Source organism: Panicum virgatum, chromosome 5N (assembly GCF_016808335.1).
Source record: "Panicum virgatum strain AP13 chromosome 5N, P.virgatum_v5, whole genome shotgun sequence".
NCBI lineage: Eukaryota > Viridiplantae > Streptophyta > Magnoliopsida > Poales > Poaceae > Panicum > Panicum virgatum.
This window is the reverse complement of record NC_053149.1, coordinates 45,938,811-45,956,947: the sequence shown is the minus strand read 5'-3', so window position 1 is coordinate 45,956,947 and position 18,137 is coordinate 45,938,811. Positions and strand designations below refer to the sequence as shown.

General features: G+C 42.7%; 1 protein-coding gene across 1 annotated transcript; it reads right to left on the bottom strand.

Moving 5' to 3' along the window:
- Positions 1-13,620: 13,620 nt before the first annotated feature.
- LOC120673017 lies at positions 13,621-16,917 on the bottom strand (the record flags this gene model as incomplete). Its single annotated transcript, XM_039953693.1, has 3 exons — positions 15,253-16,917; positions 14,861-15,099; positions 13,621-14,596 (listed from the first exon to the last, which is right to left on the bottom strand). Coding segments are annotated over exons 1-3 (2,880 nt in total), but the record flags the coding sequence as incomplete, so codon positions are not given.
- Positions 16,918-18,137: the final 1,220 nt, after the last annotated feature.

The following is an 18,137-nucleotide window of genomic DNA, read 5'->3' as shown; positions in this document are numbered from 1 at the left end:
GTGGAGCTGCAGTGTGCACAGGGGAATCATGTATAGATGGGTGTGCAGTGTGCTTACTTCATCAGTTTGTCTGCAGCTTATTCAGTGGATTAGCATTTAGCCCTAGTGGTAATATACTACCAAATCTGGGCGCAGGAGGTGGGGGTGCTGCATGCTGTTCGTGATGCATGCTGATGTGGCTGCTACTTTTTTTTTTTTTGAGGAAACGATGTGGCTGCTACTTACCCTGGGCTTGTCACTCACCATGGGTTCTCAATTCAAGCAATGAATAGTTGCCTGCAAGGAACTCATGCTGTTTTTTGTTAATCGCCCTCCCTGATAGAGAGGGTAAGGATACTGATCGACTTCACAAAATTCCATGCATGGTCCCAAGGCCAGAAGGCCTGGATTTAAATTTGTATGTGAGATCAGGTTCATCATGTCCACTGCATGCTCATATGCAAGAAGTTATTTCTACAAATTTGAAGAGGAAATTGCAGCAGAGCAAGTGTACAAGGGCTTCCATCTTAGATTTGACATTCTGAATATTTTGCAGATCAAATAGAAGAAACAAGCAGTAATGCATGCGTCCTCATAGCTATAACCTTTCCCTGATCTGTAAGCATTTGAAAAGCCCTCCAAGCAGTTAACCCAGATTAGTTCGAGGAACAGCTGGGCATGGAATAAGGGAAAACAATATAGTAGTGTGTGCCAAGCCATGTTTGCAAGATTTGCAAGCCTTTAACAATGAGATTTGATCCCATGAGGCCATGTGCAGGCTGTCAGCTGACAGGCCCAGAGTGAGGGGAGGATAACTGGTCTGCACTCTGCACCCTCATTCTGTGCACTTACCAGAACTGAGAGCTCCATAGATTCCATTGCACTATGCCAAGGGGAAAAAAATAAAGGAGTTTGATTAACAACAAAGACATCATTGTCTTGGCAAAGAAACAGAGCTGTCTCTTTGCAACCATTGGCTGAATTGAAGTGATAAACTATGTGAAAAACATGTGATTATATATACAAAGTGGGTTTAGTTGGATAAGTGTGGTTTGAGAGGAGGGACAAGATCTGTGCTTGTCATGGAAAAAGATTTCAGGCCTTTTCATGTGAAGGTTCAGTGTATGCAGCTGAAGAAGCTCTCCTTTTGTGCCCCATTGGCCAGAGCAGAGCATACTTATAGTTCACTGTGTCCTGCACTACATGGATGGAAAGATAAAGCTTTCCCTCACCTTGTTAATCATTGCTTCCCGTTATTATAAAAGGGGGAGCTCTGGCAGGCAGTGTGTGAAGCTTGAATCTATTGCGGTTTCTGGCCCTGCAGTGGGGAACTCAGCAGCCACTGGGTTTTGGGCAAGGTGGCACAAATGGTGAATCAGTTGGAGCATGGCAACAGCAAGCATTCTGGAAGGAGGCAGGTCTGCCTGACCCAGATCCAGGCATGGTGAAACAAACCTGTTCAATTTCTTCCACCCATCAGGGCATAACAAACACTTGCACACATGCACCCATCCATGCATGACAATAAAAGGTGTCATATGGAATGCAGTGCAGTGCAATGCAAGAGTGTTTATGCCATGGTGGTGGTGGTTGTTGCAAGGCATGAGCAAACAAGCAGCCAAGCATGTGAGCCGGTGTGGCCAAGGCATAAATGTTGAGAGTGAGAAGAGGGAGCCAAGGCAACACCTCCTGTGAACCATGGAACTAAAGAGTGGAGAAAGGTAGATGGGTACACATCTGTCCAAGTTAATGCAGATCACACCCTCCACCTGTTAATGTGATGGCACACTTGTTCTTGTTTTACCTTTTCCTTTTCCTTCTCCCCTGATGGATGATGCATGGTCAGATGCTTGGTCCAGTCACAAGTCACATCTTTGTTGGAGTCATAAGCTAATGAATGGTGCCTTTGTGAGGGAGGGGAAAAAGTTATTGAATGCACACAATGGATAAGTTATAGTAGTACATCATGTGTTTTGATTTATGTGGTCTGCCCTTCCAACCCAAGGACTGGATCGTATCTTTGTGAACCTTGATGTTCGCTCTCCAACAACCACCTTAACTTTGGCCATTGGTGACCTCAAATTGAAACTAAACAAAAGCAAACAGAAAATTACCATCAGGTAAACTCTTTTTCAAACTGCATGCAGGATGTGTATCGCATTCACTCACACACGTTTTAACAGTTTAAGAGTCATTTACACATTTTTTAGATAAAGGAATATGAATATCCCAGTCTCTATATCCAAACGATATATCCGGCCATTTTCACAAGTAAATAGGAAACAGGTTACATGCACAATCTACTACTAAACTACCACCCATTATTTGCGCACAATCTACTACTAAACTACCACCCATTATTTGCGAAGATTTCCATTGCACTTGATTTCATAGCCTGGCAATCAGTTGATATAGGGGCTGTTTAGTTACCGAAATTTTTTGGGCAAAAAATTTTGGATACTTTTACAACACTAATTAGGAGTATTAAACATAGGCTAATTATAAAACTAATTAGACAGGAAATCGCAAGGTGAATCTATTAAGTCTAATTAATCCATCATTAGAGATTGTTTACTGTAGCACGACATTGTCTAATCATTGCATAATTAGGTTCATTAGATTCGTCTAGCGATTTCACCCGGGGGTTATGAAATGGGTTTTGTCAGTTGTCCACATTTAACACTCCTAATTAGTGGTCAAACGTTTAAAGTTACTCTAGCGCAGAAAAAATTTTGGGAACTAAACGAGGCCATAGTATTCCTATCCTCCTCCTTTTGCAATGGTATCCATGTTCTGACTAGGTATGTCACCCTGAAAAGGATCTGTAAACAAGTTTATTTTTGAGACTTACTATACTAATGGGCTCCTTTAAGAGTTAACCTGTCCAAACCATTCCTCACTGACATCAAATTGACAATTCCTAAAGGTGCCATGAATTAAACTTGACTGAACTTCCCTGGCAATTTTTCTAAACAACTGCTCTTTGCTAGCTCTGTCTCTTCAAAGCTGTACGTGTGGTTGCTTCAAGATCAAGATGGGTCAAATGGGGCAATGCCTCAAGATCCCAAAACAAGAGTTGTTATATATAGCTTATCCATTATGGCGACGAGTAACTAACCTGATGAGGTCCAACGTGGACCGAGCCATCCAAGGGAACAGTAAATACTAGCAGATCGCAAACGAAACAATGGCATGTGCAGTTAAAATTGTTTGACCGTACTGCAGTTACTTAATACTATACGGTAATGAAAACCATGCAGATTTTTTTAAAAAAAAATATGAAACCATGGAGATTTGGAGAAGGGAAGATGGGCATGCAGATCTTGGTTAAAAAGTGGGACGACCGGTTGAGGAAGTGTGATTGGTCTATGTTGGATCGGGGTTGAGTTAATTATTGAGAGGGGATTTTTTTAAGATAATGCGGCATGGACCGGGCTGTCTTTGCCATGGTAGTACTAGTAGTAATGGTGGTTTGTTTATCTTTGTTTGCTCTTGATCAGGGTCTTAATTTGCCTTGAGATGTGCATGGTTTGTAGTCGAATGCAAGCAACAACTCAATTATAAATGAAGTTAGTATTATAAAAACGCTGAAGGGATCTATCGCTATGCTCAATCAGAAGAAACATAATGTTGTCAGACATTGAAGGGAGAGCTACCTCTATCAGAAGAAACTTATATTTCGCCACACAATATTAAAGCAGTGAAGCTACACTTACAAGTTACTAACAGATAGTTTAGTAGATTCTGGAGTAGTGTAGCCATATTTTTTTTCACAGCATGCATAAATAGCTATAGCGGAAGCTATAGTGGGAGATTTAAAACTTTGCTCACGACCATAGAAAACATTACAGAGCAACAAAAGCATTAGAACATATATAACATGACAGGAGCTTTATGTGAACCTATGGTGGTACAAATTCTACTTATACCAGGATCCTAATTCATGGCACTCTTAATTGGCTCCCTCCTCCTGCTGATCTGAAGACTGAAAAGCACAGTTGCAAGTTGCATCAGGCAGACAGGCACATTATTTCCCTGCCCCAATCTAACTATTTGGTCTTAATGCTGCCACTAATGGCTGAGCAGCTGTACCATGATGTGCTCCATCTGGCTTAAAAGGCTGCAGCCTTTTATGAAAAGGCTAAGCACACACCCTTATTGCAACTTTTCAGGTAGGTCATGGCGTCATACAGCTAGAGAGAGAAAGAGAGAGCATCTCAGGGAAGGATCCATCATGGGAAAACATGGCTTTCCTTTCTGTTTGCGCAGCAATAGATTCTTTCTTCGGTTTGCACATGTGCTCGAGCTCCATCCAACCACCAAAGCTGAAGGCCTTTGCTCGCTCGTGGTCGTGGCAACTACGGCCTTGGTCCCTTCTGCTTGGCATATGTGACGAGCCACGCATGTAGCGTGTGATGGCCGGGGCTCGTGAGAAAGCTGGTGCCTCCGGTAGATCTGATCTGAAGGTGACCTCACGGCACAAGAACAGGACCTGTGCCTGACATGTCATATTCTCACTCATCGGTTGGTCTCTTTTTCCTTGATCAGGATATAGGTTCGTTCTCTCTGCCATGGTAGGGCTAGTTGCAGCACCTAGCGCTAAGCGAGCTGCATAACTGTAAAGGTTTTTACATGTTGTGAGCAAGAGCAATGGAGCTCAAGAGTACAATTTGCACATGACGGCTGGGGTAGCAAACTAGCAAGCGATGTGTGTGGGTGTGGCCAATAATTTGGGAGGTGTTTCGGTTGACTGAGGGAGCAAAGCCCAAACGAGGCCCACATCGCCTCAGTGCATGGGCCCCAAGACTGAAGCCCACCTTGTGGGGCATGGAAATGGACGTACTTATAATACATTTTGCTGTCCATTCCCATTATGCCCTTCACCAATTGTATTGGCTATTATTATATGCCCTACTACTGCTATATTATAATTTCCTTTTTTTTCCTGAAAACTAGTTGGCTGCTTGCTAACGCCTGCACCTGCATAGAGCACAGTTCCAGGCGAAGAATACCTTCCTCTTCCTGCAAAGGTAATAAAAACTGCTGCATGGATGGCTACTTTGCGATTGGAGTTTCTCGCTTTCTTTCTTTTAGTTATTTTAACTGCGCGCACCAGGGAATCCCAGGTTAGTTAGCCTAGGAACATGCAATGGAATGCGATGAGAACGAAGAAACATATAATAATACTAAACCCTCTCCCTTTCTCTCTCTACATAGTCCCCTCTCTCTCTCTCTCTCTCTCTCTCTAGAGATGAGCAGCGTAGCATGCATTATGCAGTAGGAGAAACCTCTGGCCCCATGGATTTATTCTTCTTTGCAAGCAGATCATATGCCACAATGCCTGGATAACTAGCTAGTAGTATGTCGTAACCACTTCAACTTCATATGAAGATGGATGGCGTCCCCTTCTATCTTTCAAAAAAAAAAGAAGAAAAAGACGGCATCCTTCTTTTTAGTACTCGATGACAAATTTTACACCCTTGAAAGTGCCATCTAGCATCTCGATCAGACGATTCGGCCGCAAAGCGAAGATGCTCCAGCACAGCATATGCAGCCCCCATTAATCAAAGGCCATTAGGCAATAAGCATGATGGGCGGAGCACGCGGGCCGAGGTTGCTTGAGCGCGCGGTGACGTCACCACCTACGCCCCCGGCGCGCTAGAAAAGCCGGCGCCCCGGGGTCGCGGGGCGCGCGCATCGCAGCAGCACTGCAGCAGCGCGGCGTGCCGGCGTGGCCGCCGCCTGCGCGACGCGTTGGCGGGGTCCCCGCCGGCTCGGCTCGGCTCGGCGGGTCGGCACGTGAGTGGGGGCGCCGCATGGTGACGTGAGCTTTTGCCTTGTCCACGCAGCCTCCGCAGCTGATGCGATGGTCATCGGCTGTTTGGTTAGTACTATACTCCTGTAACACATGGATTTGGATTTGGATTTGGATTTGGATATGGCCATATGGGGGGCCCTTTGCTTTGCTCGCATTGGATTCCCTAGGGGGAGCCCTGCTGGACTGAAGCTATCCATTTCTTATCCGCCTTCTCTCTCTATCTGAGATGAAATTTCAGCCTCTCTACTTTTCAAAAAATAAAATCAGCCTCTCCCTCCCTCCCTCCCTCTGTATGTGTGTCTCTCTCACGCACACATGCATGCATATGGTGATGGATGGTAGTGAATTCGTGATAGGGCGCAGCACTCGTACCGTTATATGCTTGTACTACATACATCAGAAAAAGGAAGAAAGGACCCTCCGGAGCGGGTAATGTGTGCATAGTACATGGCCTCCATGACATGAGACGGCGACGGCCCGCGTTCCATGATGGGATATCGATCGGGATCTCCCAATAACACCCTGTTATAACACCCTGTTCTGTTCGGTTTTATTCAATACCAAGGCAGAGTGGAGTGGAATGAGGAAACTTCCTTTTCCACCCCATTCCACCCGATTTTAAAGGAAAGACCCTAACAAGTCAGTCAGGTCAAAGTAGCACGTTTGGTTCCCTGTGCTGCTGTGCATGCAGCATGCTACTCTAGTAGGCGACGCCGCCTGCACAGCGCACGTGCTGTGAAATTTGACGAGTGCTTGCTTGTGTGTGGTGTAGATAGGGGTGGTAAATGGTCTTAACTTTAGTCTAGATAATTTAAGAGCCGGGCTCTAAATTTATTTAGTTTTGAGCTAAAAATATTAAAGACTAATAAGTTGGATTGTGAAAAGAGCGTTAGGGCAATGGCCAATTATGCCATTACCACCTCTAGGTGTAGATGCGGATGGCAGCTGCGAGAGTGCCGGTTAACATGGCATCCGGCCGGTACAAGAAAGGTACATGCATGCCTCGATCTCCCTCTCATCCATCATCCAGTCCATGTTTCCATCAGATACATGTACACATTCACTCTAGATGCCTTCTGCCACCGTGAATGTGATCACATGGTGGCGCCACCGTACCATTTATCCCACAGGCCATTCACTACTACAAAAACGTTGATTTGTCCCGGTTGGGAAACCGCTGTTGTCCCGGTTTTCCAACCGGGAACGCCTGTCCGGGACAAAAGGGGGTGCCCTTTTGTCCCGGGTGTGGCAACCGGGACAAAAGAGGATCTTTTGTCCCGGTTGGTAACACCAACCGGGACAAAAGGTGCAGCCAGCGCCCACGTGGCTAGCGCACCCTTTTGTCCCCGTTGGTGTTACCAACCGGGACAAAAGGTCTCTTTTTTTTCATGTTTTTCTTTTCTCAATTCTTTTTCTATTTCAATTATACTTTTGCATTTCAATTAAACTTATGTATTGGAATTCAGTGTGTATGATCTCCACTAATATATACATATATATATAGTTACTTATATAATATTTGTCCTAGATAGTTTTCATATATAAATTAATTCACTTATATATATGTATACACATATCTATACATGTGAATTCCTTTACATATGAAAATGTCTAGGACCAATATTATATAAATATATATACACATATATATTATTGGAGTGCTTATATATATAATACATACATACTCCATCATATTTGCATAGGTATATTCGTTCTTAATTACATAGTAGAATTCGCCTTTTGGAAATTTAATACATACATACATACTCATAAATAGAAATTTAATACATAGACACACATATATATTTACATAGTTATATTCGTTCTTAATTACATATATACGCATATATTGTCATATTTACTGTGATTGTCAATATTAGATATTCCATCATAGTAGAATTCGCCTTTTGGATCGAGGACTTGCTCAACAATAAATCCGGAGAATTGTTCTTGAATCGCCATAATCTTTTCCTCCGGTATGAGTTTATCGCGCATCTCCCCGACCTATGGAAAAAGGGGATAATTAATTTCGACTAATTAAAATACGAGTTCAAATATTAACAAGTTTTTTTACTTACTTCCTCCTCCCAATCTGTCCAGCCCTTTGGAGGACTTACCAGACCATGGATGTTCTCGCATACATAGTATGCGCACAATACAGTGCCTGGTTTCTGCCTCATACACTTTAAGAGAGAAGAAATTATCTGGTATTTACATGAATATATAATAAAACTAATGAATCGTGCAACGAATCATCCAAGCGCGTACCGGAAAATCTGTCTTGATCTTCAATTCCTTGTCAAATTTGCCTGGATGATTTTTAGCGAATTCTTTCCAAACCCTGTGCATGATTAGAACAATTATAGTCAAGTAACAAAGTGATTCAAATTATCGGTCATGGACGGAGTAGTGGTAGAATTACTTTTTCATCATGTTAAGAAGATTTTCGTATTGTTCTGGAGGTCTCCTCAATGAGTCCATAACCACGAGTAGGCTCTTCTCGGGAATTATGACAATTAGGACAAAGTGTTCACTGCAAGATTATACGGAGGCAGTTCTTGGTAGTTAAGGTTTAAACAATTCGATTATAGAATAGAAAGAGTTAGACGGAAGGAATCACTCACGCAAAGTTGTAAGGAAACAATATCATTTGCTTGTTGTGATGAACGCTTATGTACTTGAACAAGTTTTGGAATATGTCATCGGGATTGTCCCGTAGAAGCCTCCAATTACAAGTAATTGGGTCGATGAAGCCGAGGTGAGAGTATCCCTTTCTTCTGCAAGTATGTATCTCCATTCTACATGATACCGAATAAATCAAGAGATCAGTATGTTGAGATCATGCAAAACAATACGTAAGGAGAGTAAAATACTTACAGAACCCACAAGCCGACCATAGAGATGTCGAGGGCCTCCTGATGGAATAGTTGGTAAATTTCTTCCCAGTTTATCCATATAATGGCCTCCCCCCGTAAGAAATCGTCATCTTTAATCTTTGCGCCCTGCATGAAGATGCAATCGGCCATCGCACGCATGTAGTGCTGGTGCAGCTTATACATTTGTGTTGGAAGCACAGACACTACTTCGGGGGGTACAAGAGTTTTGCCGATCTCAAACGTCCATTTGACGACCACATCGGCCTTTGGAATATCTTCTCCCCCTGCAATCTGAGCGGCCGTCAGGTTTGATTCTTTCAGAAATGTAACAAAGTCTTGTTCTTGCGTCGTCTGTCCCACTACGAGAGGCTCTATTGATTGTTTCTTTTGGGCTCCGAGCTGTGGAACGTCGGACGACGATGACTTTGATTGTCTCTTCTTTTTCTCAGTAGTTTTGATAATTGTGCGTTCGTAGTCTGAAGGGGGGTCTCTCGGAATGAATTTTCTCTTATTTGCTTCGCACATTCCCTTAAAAAATTTCAAATCTATCGGATTTATGACTTTCTCGGGCTCCGGCTTCGGCTTCGGCTTGAAGTGCTCTTTAACTCTTTCTTGAGTTATCCGATCGCATTCTTCAAGGCTCATGTCCCAGGGTTTAATAGGAGCCTCCTTGGTTTTCTTCTTCTTTTCCTTCTTCTTTGGAGGCTCCCTAGCCGGTGCAGCTACCTTCTTTGCCGGCGGTCGTTTCTGCTTCTTTGCCGGCGGCGGAGGGGGTGACCATGGAGGCGACGGTGACGCTTGAGTGTTCATCGGCGCATGAGATAATGGTGATGGAGAATGTGCCGGTGAACCTTGCCGAGATAGTGCTGCCCTTGGGGAGTTTTGCGGAGATGCCGGTCTTGGTGTTTGATCATCCGACTTTAGGACAATGTAGCGCTTATCCCATAGGATGTAGCCATGAATGGCTTCTGCTAGTGTCCTCTCCCCTTCGCCTCCAGGAATATCAAGCTCGAGCGTCTCCCAACCCTGGCACACCTGCTCCACACCAACTCTTGTGTATCTAGGCGGAATTTGCTGCCCGTGGTACACGTCGCCTGGTTCGGTTGGCATGGCGGTACCGTACGCAACAGTGAACATTAAGTTCTTAACGGCAGTCTGCAGGTCACAAGGTGTCCGGTGGGTGATCTCATCCACTGGAAATCGCTGCGGGGCCGACGCTTCAACTGCGGCCTGGATCCCCGTGGGCTCGGCGGCAGCGACGTCTGTGGAAGCGCAGCTGCTTTTCCGCTGAGACAGGTGATCGGCTGCGACACTAGGCTCTGGAGGCAACGTTTGCGCTTGCTGTTGCTGGCTCATTGCTACGGCCACTTGGCGTTGAACCTCTTCCTCCAGTCTTTGATCGTGTGACATGAGCCGTTCCTCTAGCCTTCGCAGGTGCTCCCGCTCATCATTCTTTCTTCTTTGCCGGCTTCTATATGAATCGATGTAATCCCTGAACCCATACTTCCACGGAACCACGCCTTTGCCTCTTGTGCGGCCCGGATGCTCTGGATTCCCAAGGGCGTAAGTCAGCTCGTCCCTCTCTCTATCCGGCTGGAATGTTCCCTCGGCCGCTGCTTGTATGGCCTCCTGTAGTCTCTGGGCTGCTCGCTGGATGTTTGGCCCATAGATGCAGTCACCAGTCAATGGGTCCAAGCTTCCCCCGTGACCATAAAACCAGGTCCTTGACCTTTCAGGCCAGTTCATGGTCGCAGGTCGGATGCCTCTGTCAAGCAGATCCTGCTCCATCTTCTCCCATTTGGGTACTGCAAGCTTGTAGCCTCCTTGGCCTAGAGTGTGATGGTACACTTTCTTCGAGGCGTTGTCTTTGGCCTTCTGCACCTTCTGAAGCCCAAGCTCTGAAGACTTGTATTCCACAAATGCATCCCAGTGACCCCTGAGCTTTTCGAGCTCGCCGGTAAATACGGGTGTGGTCCCGGTCTTGATATATTTCTTCGTCAAAATTTTCTTGAATGATCGCAGTTGTTCGGCCATCTTACTCAGGGTCCAGCGCTTGCATATCTCTTCGGATTCAGCTGGAACCGTGAAGTTTTTCTTAAGCTCCCGCCAGCACCATTCTTTTTCTCTTTCGGGTACCGCATCCCGTTCCTCGCTTGGATTGGAAGCTTTCTAGAGCCTAAAGCTGATCGGGATGTGGTCCCTGACAATACATCCGGATTGTCTTATGAATTTTTTGGCAGCAGCTTCTGGAGCGATCGGTTCGCCATCTGGACCAACTTCCGTTATAATGAACCGCCCTTCCAGTTTTTTTGTTGGGCCTCGCTTCGTCTTTTTCTGCTGCGACGATGATCCAGACGGCTATAAAAAACATTCATAGTATTCATATAAATTCAGATGAAAATATGATTGTCACTACAAATAATTATAGTTGTGATATGTACATTAGCACTTTGTTTAGCAGCAGCGTCATCCTGAATAGATGGTGCCTCAATTCCATCACCGGACATATTCAAATATATGTCGGTATTGCTGCCGTCATCAGCTTGTTCAGCGACATCTCCTTGACCTTCGCCAATCATATTCAACAAGAACTGTTCGTCTTCCGCGTCTGTGTGTCGCGGGTCCATCGTAACTAAAATATGAATACAAATAAAACTTGACTAAGTACCGATCGATGGACGAGGTCGAGTAATATTCTCTAAGTAATTCAAGAAATGAACTTGAAATATTCTATCGATAATTTCACTAAGTACCGATCGATGGATGAGGTCGAGAAATATTTCACTAAGTAATTCAAGAAATATACATGAAATATTTAAAAGAAATTTAAACTCACTTTACACATACATACATACATACATTCATACATTTAAAAAGTTGTAAATATACCTTTATTTACACAACAAATTATGATTTCACTCTTAACAACAAATTACGATTTCACTCTAAATAACATGAACTCTAAATTATGATTTCAAATTATGAGCATGTCCCAAAGTTACATGAGTGTAGCTTCCTAGCTACTGAAAATGAGCCATAATTGGTCGACGATGTCGATCTCAGTGCTGCAAACACTCGACACACTCTGAAAACTAAAAATTAAAGAACATTGGGGAACTATACAGAGGCAGGAGCTTCCCAACGTAGCGAGAGGTTCTGGGGTTCAATGGAATGGAGAAGGTGTTGAGGGGACTCTCGTAGTAGGACGATCTTTTATGTACCAGGCTGCTGCATTACTTTTACCTTTTAGGTATAACAAATGTATTACAGTGTGTTTTAATTTGACTCTGTGCCGTAATTGGGCCGTAGCAAATCTCTGGGCCTAAACAAGAATTGTTTGCCTGTGTGCGCGTTTGTTGAAGAGTCATGCATGTGCCAGCTGAGCTGGGCCAGTTTATGATGTACCTGTGTTTGTATTGATCTCGTACGGATGCTATTTTGAAATTCCCCTCAAGATTGAGAGAAGGCTATTTGCTTTGTGAATCGACACAAGGAATCATCTTCTTTAACTCTCCGTTGGAGAACCCAATTGCAACAAAATAATTGTATTTCTTTAGTCTCCGTTACTGGGTTAATTAGTATTTTAGTCGTCAAATCACTGCTTCTGCTGATATCTTTACTGTTTCTCTCTTTTAATTTATTCATTTTTTTACATAATACCGTTGTTGATATTCTGTAGTAATTTGTGGAACCCTAAGTATATGTCTTTTCACCCTGTTCAAACTTCATCTATCTAAAGACTTATTAGTGTACCCTTTTATCACTACTACAAAAATAATTTGTAGGAACACCCTTTTTTTTTAAGGAGCGAATCAAAAAATAACTCATTTCTACTGCTACAAGAAATCCTTAAATGTATGATAGATTTTTGGTGAAATTTACGAAAACTGCCATAAATAGACAGGATCTATGACAATTTATAAATTTTCATTATATATTTGCAAATAATCCATATGGACTCTAGTTTGGGCCCAGTTTCTGTGGCAAACATCTGAAAACGTCACAAAATGAAAGTAGAAATCGTCACGAATTTAATATCTTGCTCAAATCACAATAAATTTTTTGCATAAGAATATTGTTGTACAAAAATATGAGGTGCCGAAATTGAACCTCTAACTCCCTTAACGATGCAAAAGTTTTACTACTTCTTTGCTTCACCCGGGACAAAAGGACCTTTTGTCCCGGGTCGTGGCTTCACCCGGGACAAAAGGGGTTTTTGGGCGGGCCGGGAAAATTCCCAGCCCGCGGCCCACCTTTAGTCCCGGGTGGATCTACCACCCGGGACAAAAGGGGCCTGTTTTCCCTCGTTCCCGCCTAATGTTATGTTTGTTTTTGTTTCTTTTTTACTTCTCTTTTAAAATTGGCTTTCATTTGTTAATTCAGTTAATAAAATTATGATTCCAAAAATTATGGAACAAAATTTCTTATCTCTATATAAACTTGATACACGCAATAAAAATAATTAATTTTCATTCAAGTGATTGGGTCAATGAAATATCTAACTTTTTTGAAATCATATTTGTTATTTTGACCATGCAAAAATATATTAGGTGAAATTTTTTTTCAAACTGTTGCTTTTCGATAGAAAGTGGATTCTATCACGATATTAACATTTAAAAAGTGAATTTTAGATAAAATTAAGCAATTTCATGATATTAATGAGTAGTGTGTGAGTTTGAGAGATAGTGTGTGTTAGTGAGAGAGTATAGTGTGTTAATGTGAATGTAATTTCATGAAATAAATAAATTAGTTGAGTAATCCATTATTGAATGAAAATTATAATTGAGTCTAGTAATTAAGTGAAAAATATATAAAATAATATAAATAACACATAAAGTATAATTGTACAGTACATATATAATAAAAGTATTCGAATTGCGATTATGTTTTTATACAATAATATAAAATGATTCAAGTACATGAAGGATTAGCGGTAACAGACTTTCTCTTCACAAATGTCCCTTGATTATGATCACGGCGCAAGTATGGAGCATCATCATTGGCTAGCAGGATGCATGGATCAGCATTTACTTCGAAAGGTGGAATGGCAACAAAATTATTATATTCTTCTGAAAAGTCTGTCTTGTCCTCCACTCCAACGATGTTTCTCTTTCCTGATAGAACTATGTGCCGCTTAGGCTCATCCTTTTGCTTGTTGATCCCCTTCTTTGGCTTGCTGGACATGTCCTTAATGTAGAAAACCTGAGCGACATCCTGGGCTAGGACAAATGGCTCGTCTCTATACCCAAGATTGTTGAGATCAACTATTGTCATCCCATACTCATCTTTTGTTACCCCTCCTCCAGATAGCTTAACCCATTGGCAACGAAATAGAGGCACCTTGAAATTGGGACCGTAATCCAGCTCCCATATCTCTTCAATGTAGCCGTAATATGTGTCTTTTTTTCCATTATTGTCCGTGGCATCCATACGAACACCGCTGTTTTGGTTGGTACTCTTTTTATCTTGGGCTATCGTATAAAATGTGTTTCCATTTATCTCGTACCCTTGGTATGTTAAGATATTCCAAGATGGTCCCCTAGCCAATAAGAACAGTTGTTCACTTATATCCATGTTATGCATTAGATGCTTCCGCAACCAGCTGTAGAAAGTGTTCATGTGCTCACGTGTAACCCATGCCTCAGACTTTTCCGGGAAATTGGAGAGCAGAATTTTCTTGTGTTCCTCGATATATGGGTCAACCAAGGATGATTGTTGAAGAACCGTATAATGCGCTTTCTTGAATGAGAAATCATCTGTGCAGACATAAGATTTCTTTCCTAATGTACCCTTTCCAGTTAGTCTCCCCTCATATTGCGATTCAGGGACTCCAATTGGTTTAAGGTCATCAATAAAGTCAACACAAAAGTCAATGATCTCCTCAGTTCCGTAGGCACTGGCGATGCTTCCTTCTGGACGAGCTCTATTACGAACACATTTCTTGAGTACCCCCATGAACCTTTCGAATGGGAACATGTTGTGTAGAAATACTGGTCCGAGAATATCAATCTCTTTGACAAGGTGCACTAGAAGATGTGTCATGATGTTGAAGAAAGATGGTGGAAATATCAGCTCAAAGCCAACAAGACATTGCACCACATCGTTTTGCAGCTTTATCAAATTCTCCGGGTCAATTATCTTCTGAGAAACTGCGTTGAGGAAGGCACATATCTTCATGATGGTTAACCGGACGTTATCAGGCAGAATCCCCCGCAGCACAACCGGAAGAAGTTCGGTCATAAGCACATGGCAGTCATGGGACTTGAGATTTGTAAATTTCTTCTCTGCCAAATTTAAGATTCCTTTTATATTGGATGAGTATCCAGATGGAACCTTTATACTGCTCAAGCAGTCAAACATGGTTTCTTTCTCTTCCTTGCTAAGAGTATAGCTGGCAGGACTTAAGTATTGTCGTCCATTATCTCGCTGTTGTGAATGTAATGCATCTCGTTCTTCCATACGTTGCAATTCTTGACGTGCTTCTACTGTATCTTTTGTCTTTCCGTACACTCCCAAGAATGCTATCAGGTTGACGCAAAAATTCTTCATGAGGTGCATCACATCAATTGCATGACGAACATCTAAGACATCCCAATATGGTAGCTCCCAAAATATAGATTTCTTCTTCCACATGGGCGCCATTCCGTTTTCGTTCGGAACAGGTTGGCTACCAGATCCCTTTCCAAAAACAACTTCTAGATCTTTTACCATGTTGAAGACGTCTTTACCACTACGGTGCATCGGTTTTGTTCGGTGGTCCGCTTGGCCTTTGAAATGCTTGCCCTTCTTTCGTACCGCATGCCTGATGGGAAGAAACCGACGATGACCCATGTATACAACCTTCTTGCAGTGAGTCAACCATATATTATCGGTATCATCTAAACAGTGTGTGCATGCTTTGTATCCCTTGTTCGAATGTCCTGACAAGTTACTAAGAGCAGGCCAATCATTGATCGTTACGAACAGCAATGCTCGTAGGTTGAAGTTTTCCTGTTTGTATTCATCCCACATCCATACACCTTCATCGCCCCAGAGCAATAAGAGTTCTTCGACCAATGGTCTTAGGTACACATCAATGTCATTTCCGGGCTGCTTTGGACCCGGGATAAGCACTGGCATCATGATGAACTTTCGTTTCATGCAGAGCCATGGTGGAAGATTGTACAGACAAAGAGTCACAGGCCAAGTGCTATGACCACTGCTCATCTCACCAAAAGGATTCATGCCATCCGTACTCAAACCGAACCTTATGTTTCTCGCATCCAAATCAAATTTAGGGTACGTTCTATCTATTTTTCTCCACTGCGACCCATCAGCGGGGTGTCTCAACATCGAGTCTTTCTTGCGTTCCTCTTTGTGCCATCGCATCAACTTAGCATTATCTTTATTTCTAAACAGACGCTTCAAACGTGGTATTATAGGCAAATACCACATGACCTTCGCAGGAACTCTCTTCCGGGGAGGCTCCCCCTCGACATCTCCAGGATCATCTTTTCTAATCTTGTAACGCAATGCACTGCATACGGGACATGCATCCAAATTCTCGTACTCGCCTCGGTAGAGGATGCAGTCGTTGGGGCATGCATGTATCTTTTGCACTTCCAGTCCCAAAGGACAAACAAGTTGTTTGGCTTCATATGTTGTGGCAGGCAATTCATTGTCCTTATGAAGCATTTTTTTAACAAGTTTGAGTAATTCACCAAATCCCTTGTCGGATACACCATTTGTCGCCTTCCATTGCAGCAACTCCAAGGTGATGCCAAGTTTCTTAAATCCATTTTGACAATCTGGGTACAACAACTTATGGTGGTCCTCTAACAACTTCTGGAACTTCAACCTCTCCGTTTCACTCTCACAGTCTGCCTGCACATTGTGCAATGCTTGCCCCAGATCGTTGCTGGGATCATTTTCTGCTACATCTACTTCGGGCTCTTCCATGGGAATATCGTCATCGAATGCACCGATTCCAGCATTCCCGGGAAAGTGGTCGTCAAAATCTTCTTCTTCATTGTCTTCCATGGTAACCCCCTGTTCTCCGTGCTTCGTCCAACAAACATACTTTTTCATGAAACCATTTGCGAAAATGTGGCTGTGTAGGATTCTTGAAGATGAGTAATCCTTGTTATTGTTGCAATGAACACACGGGCAGCACATAAAACCATTCTGCTTGTTTGCCTCAGCCACAGACAAAAAATAATGCAGGCCATCAATGAATTCTTTCGAACGTCGGTCAGCATTGTACATCCATTGCCGGTCCATCTGCATTTTAAATAAATCAATTTGAATTCTTTACACGTATCGAATAAATAAAATATATCAAACCTAAATTAAACTAAATGTAACATAACATGAATAATTAAAAGATATGCAATATCCATCATACATCTTGATTAATTAAAAGGGGTACTTAATCCATTACAGAACTTAACAAAGGAGTACTATACATGAAATTTAAAAATTCGGTCAACAACACATATGTTTTCAACCGTCCTTGCGTTGGAACGCAGAATGTTCTAACGGATTTCTTGCTGGCGCAGAATAAGATGGCGGAGCTGAAACCTCCGAGTTTGGTGGTGACGAACCGTAACGCCGCAATAAATCCTCAAGATCAAACGGAGGTTCCTCGCCCCTTGCCATGCATTCTCTATATTCTTTTTCCAAATAACGGAGCGCTGCCCTATGAAAAGCACTAGGCTTTTTGGACCGACGACCTACTCGAGTTGTGCCCTTCTCTCCAGAAGGACAACGATCACCCCACCGGCGCCACTCCCTCCAGCTGCTGAAGCCATATTTTACTGAAAAATACCTTTATTTTCCACAAAATTATAAATTCTTACCATTACAAAGCAAAAATTATTTACTATTACAATTACAATGATCAGATTAATAACTCTTGCAAATAACAATGAAATTATATAAAAAAAGACGAAATGTATCATTAATCCTCAAGAAATCTCTAATTAATTGAAAGAAATCTCTATAACTTCTAATTACTTTGACACCCTTCAGTTCCAGGAGTACACTCTTTTCAATATCCAGAAACCCTCTAGAAGAAAAATAAACCTTTATTTCTGAAAATGTATATGTCAGTAACCTCAACCCTGCGGTGATGACACTGCCTTTCGGGGGGACACGGTGCGGTACAAGGATGTCACCAATCGGCTAGTCGCAGCACCAACATTTACGATTAATAGGCACAGCACTTGGCACAGGCAGCATGCTCGTTGATATGCTCTCAGTACAACAACGGGCATGCTGACTGCGTCAAATGCTGTCTTCTTATCAATCGGAAGTGCTGGTGATGCGACCAACCGATTTGCGACGTCCTTATAGCACATCGTGTATCCCTGAAAGGTAGTGCCATCACCGTTGGATGGAGATTAACGACGTATACTTGTTTCGAAATAAAGATTTTTTTAGCTTCTAGATGGTTTCAATGTGAGCCTGATTAAATACATCACTAG